The following is a 4825-nucleotide window of genomic DNA, read 5'->3' as shown; positions in this document are numbered from 1 at the left end:
TTAACAACCTACCATCAAGTCCATACAATCTCAACAGAGTCCACAAAGTCTCCGTATCAATTCTGTCATTCGTTTTCTTAAAATCAATGAACACCCAAAACACATCCATACTCTTTCGCCAAATACTTTTCACACACCTGTCTCACAGGAAACACCTGGTCGACGCATCCCCTCCTTCTCCAAAAGTCGCACTGCTCATCACCAATCACTCCCTCTGTGCCCTTTCTAACTCTCTTCATCAACACTCTACCATACACCTGTCACTATATAATCAGTAAATATTTTGACAGGTTCTTGTGATTTTTACATGTCTCGGAGCAACTACCTCACCACTCCTCTAGGCATGCTGGCTCAGAAGAACAGCCCCTTTATGCCAAGATTAAATCAGCTGTAAGTGCCGAACAGTTTATTAGTAACTAAGTATTATAGAAAACAGTGGTCATGTGTGTTTCTTCTTCCACGTAAGAAACTGAAAATACTTCATATTTACATCACAATCGAAAAGGACACAAAGCATAAGTATTATGGCATATATTTACTGGTGTCTGGAACAAAATACTGAAAACTGTTTTATTTTCCTTGATAGGGCTTATACACTAGTGGAATCTGGTGTATATGATAAGTGGGCGAAGTTCTCACATCCCAACTCCAGCACCTGCAAGAACCCTCCTATAATCATCACCGTCACCTCTGCCTTCTCACTCAGCAATCTGTGGGTAGGTCCTGCCACGGACTTATTGCATAGCCTGGAAAACCACCATTTTTTTTTTTTTTTTTAATGCGAGGAAGAAGGAACCAAAGGCCATAAGCCCGCAATAACAGTTCCCTCCAAGAAAAAACAAAATAGAATAGAGAGCCAAATACAAGATCCATTCATTTCGAGATGCCTGGACACACTGCATTTGAAAGACTGGAGATCGTAGGCAGCAGGAAACACAGACAGAGGGAGACAGTTCCAGACTAGACCTGTTGCATAAATGAAGGACTGGGAGTAACGGTTAACTCTTGCATTAGAGAGTTGGACAGAAGAGGGATGAGAGTTTGCTGCTAGACAGGTGCTATGCGCCCGTCGTAAAAGTGGAGGATTGCATGCAGACAGTTCAGAGGAGCAGTGACCATTAAAGTAGCGATAGAAAAGAGATAAAGATGCAACAGTGCGGCGAAGAGACAGAGGTTGAACGGAGTCAGTAAGAAGAGGAGAGTTAATGAGACGAAAAGCCTTTGACTCAACCCTAATTAGAAGAGCTGTATGTGGGGAGCCTCCCCACACATGAGAGTTGTACTCCACACAGCGGTGGATAAAACCCCTGTATAGAGTCAACAATTGTGCGGGAGTAAAGAAAGAACGGAGTCGTCTTAGCACACCTAATCTTTTGGAAGCAGATTTTACAAGAGATGTAATATGATCTTTCCAAGATAAGTCCCGAGTAAATGAAACCCCAAGCATGTTTTACGATGATGCAGGATTAAGCTGAATATTATTAAACATTAGTGGGTATACCTGTGGAAGATATTGTCTGGTTGATAGAAGTAAGAACTGAGTCTTAGATGCATTAAAAGTAACCAGATTATTTTTACCCCAGTCAGACATACGAGCCAAGTCAGACATTAGGTGTGCCATGGCCTCATCCCTTGTATGTTGAAGTAACTGCTGAGATGGGCGTTGCAGGAACCGAATGGAAAGGTGAAGGGTGGAGTCATCAGAGTATGAGTGGATAGGGTTAGATGTACACTTTAGAAGGTCACTGATGAATAAAAGGAAGAGAGTTGGTGATAGGACAGAGCCCTGAGGAACACCACTATTGATAGATCTAGGAGAAGAACGGTGGCCGTCTACAAAAGCGGCTATAGAACGACCAGAAAGGAAGCTAGAGATGAAGGCACAGATAGAAGGATAGAAACAGTAAGAGGGGCACTTTGGAAATTGAAGACTTATGCCAGACTCGATCGAAAGCCTTTGAGGTGTCGAGTGCAATGGCAAAGCTTTCGCCAAAGTCCCGAAAGGAGGATGACCAGGAATCTGAAAGGTAGGTGAGAAGATCGCCAGTGAAGCGTCCCTAACGGAACCCGTACTGACGATCAGAAAGAAGGTTGTGATAGGAATGATGCCTTAAAATTTTTCTATTCAGAATTGACTCGAAAACTTTTGAAATACTGGACGTTAAATCAATTGGACGATAGTTGGAGGGTTGGGAATGGTCACCCTTCTTTGAGACTGGCTGAATGAGAGCAAACTTCTAGCAAGAAGGAAAGGTACAAGTTGACAGACAAAGGTGAAAGAGTTTACCTAGGCAGGGTGTAAGCACAGAAGCACAGTTCTTGAGAGCAACAGGAGGGACTCCATCAGTCCCATATGCCTCGTTAGTATTGAGGCCAGTGATGGCAGAAAATAAATCAGCTGAAGAAATTTTAATGTCAGCCATGAAGAAGTCAGAGGGGTGAAGTGATGGAGGAACAGCACCAGAATCGTCTAAGGTGGAACTGGAGGAGAAAGTCTGTGTGAAGAGATCTGCTTTATCAGTAGAAGAAATAGCTACGAAACCATCAGAGTAGAAAAGAGGAGGGAAGGATGATGAGGTAAAGTTGTTAGAAAGGTTTTTGGCAAGGTGCCAGAAGGAGTGGGAAGAATTCGAGTTGGAGAGTTGAAAGAATTTAGTACGGATGAAATTATTTTTAGCAGAGCGAAGAACAGACTTAGCACGATTCCGGGCAGAAACGTAAAGATGATGTGATTCAGGGGTGGGTTAGCTCCGGTACCTTTTGTAGGCCCTCTCCTTGTTGCGGACAGCATTAGAACAAGCGTGATTAAACCAAGGCTTTCTTGCGTTAGACAAAGGATACGAGAAAGGAATGTATGCTTCCATGCCCGAGAGAATAACCTCCATAATGCGCAAGGCACACTCAAATGGCTCCCGGCAGTGGAAGCAATAAACATTCCAGGGAAAATCAAAGAAGTATTGCCTGAGGGCCTCCCAATCCGCGGCTCCAAAATGCCACAGACGACGTTTCCCTGGAGGGTCCACAGGCCTTACCGGAGTGATAGGACAGGTTAAGGTGATGAGGTTGTGATCAGAGGAGCCCAACGGAGAGAAAAGATTAGCAGTGTAAGCAGAAGGATTTAGTTGTAAGGAAGAGGTCAAGTATGATGGAGCTCTCTCCAAGGCTGTCTGGGTTATGGGTAGGGTGCTGTACAAGGTGCTCTAGGTCATTAAGGATAGAAAAGATGTAGGCTTGTTCACTAGGTGGATCAGTGAAAGGAGAGGAGAGCCAAAGGTGGTGGTGAACATTGAAATTTCTAAAATGGAGATTTCAGAGAAAGGAGAAATGGATAGAATGTGTTCTATTGTAGAAGTAAGATAGTCGAAGAATTTCTGATACTCAGTAGAATTAAGGGATAAGTAAACGGAGCAGATATATTTAGTCAGAGAATGACAGGAAAGCCGAAGCCAGAGTGTAGAGAATTCAGATGAATCGAGTTCAGGAACACGAGAGCAAGATAAGTCGTTGCGTATATATACACAACAGCCACCTTTGGCTTTGAAATGAGTATAGAGAAAGTAGGAGGATACAGAAAAGGGTTTGCTGTCAGTTGCCTCAGACAGCTGAGTCTCAGTTAGAAAGAGAAGGTGAGGTTTAGAGGAGGAGAGGTGGTGCTCAACAGAGCGAAAGTTAGAGGAAAGGCCGCGAATGTTGCAGAAATGAAGAAGTGAGTCAGACAGTGGTTCCAGGCAGCTCAAGTCGTCACCGGGAGAGGGGCGGAAGGTGGGGGCATTTATGGTCCTCCCCCCCTGGGGACTCCGAGGCTGAGTGTTGAGACGCCATTAATTTTGTTGAATTTTGAAAAAGGAAGTGTAGTGTGTACTGTGCATGTAGTTTGGTGTAGATAGTTAAAGAAATTTGTATTGGAGAGCATGCTGGCCTACTCTCTGTGTAACTGAGACACTGAAAAAGTTCAGCAAAGGGGGATGGTCAGGAACTAGTCCTGAGGGCTGATGAAACGGGAGCTCCAGCACTCCCTGTCATCAGCTTTCCATCCACCTCGGGAGTACTGCCCTGCTCGACTGGTGCTACAGTCTACTTCCATACGTGTTTGGAGACCGTGTTAAATATATAAGTATAAATATTCCCTGGGAATTTGGCAAGAAAGCCATTAATCATATGCACTGAATATATCATTTAATCCCAAGGTAGGTTTTTGTTTACAGATGTTAATGAGGTATTGTGGGTTGGTTGATAAATGAAAGGATTACGGCATTATATGTCATCCTGCTCATTTTCAGGGCATGTTCGTGGTGCTGGGGTGTGGGTTCGCAGTGGCCGTTGTGGTGTTGGTGATGGAGCAGATGTGTGGTGGGGCCAAGTGGAGAGAGAAGGGCCAGGTGGAAACACATGACAAACACACCACCATCACCCCCACTTCTGACGACGCACTTCACCAATACTGACCACGAGCTTCACATGAAATTCTTAATTCACTTTAAGTTTTCAATTTGTAACAATGCACACATCATACATTATGAGTTAATTAACAAACAACAGTGATTTTAATACGAATGAAAAATTATTGCAGCGTCAATTGCCGTGATGACTAGTTGCAACAAGAGTACGATTTGCCTGACAACAAAAATACATGAGAAAAATGAGATGAAAGATTTAATAATATTTGTAGCATATCTATTTATCTATAGGCTGACGCCCTAATCCCGCAACGGGTGGCCGCAGACAAAGCGCCTCCAATTTGCTCTGTCACCCACCATTTGACTGCTCTCCCCCCAACTCATTCCCCCTTCCCTCATATACCTCTCAACTCCATCCCTGCACCCCA

General features: G+C 44.0%; 1 protein-coding gene across 1 annotated transcript; it reads left to right on the top strand.

The window, feature by feature from the left end:
* The first annotated feature begins 307 nt into the window (after nucleotides 1-307).
* LOC145390950 (uncharacterized) lies at nucleotides 308-4445 on the top strand. Its single transcript, XM_080265686.1, has 3 exons — nucleotides 308-390; nucleotides 587-716; nucleotides 4281-4445. The coding sequence occupies exons 1-3, from the start codon at nucleotides 308-310 to the stop codon at nucleotides 4443-4445; spliced, it is 378 nt and encodes a 125-aa protein (XP_080121812.1).
* The last annotated feature ends 380 nt before the right edge of the window (nucleotides 4446-4825 follow it).

The sequence above is a fragment of the Coenobita brevimanus genome, chromosome 16 (genome assembly GCF_032717465.1).
Source record: "Coenobita brevimanus isolate Jiangsu-jjx chromosome 16, ASM3271746v2, whole genome shotgun sequence".
In the NCBI taxonomy this organism is placed as follows: Eukaryota; Metazoa; Arthropoda; class Malacostraca; order Decapoda; family Coenobitidae; genus Coenobita; species Coenobita brevimanus.
This window is presented reverse-complemented; position numbering and strand designations above follow the sequence as displayed.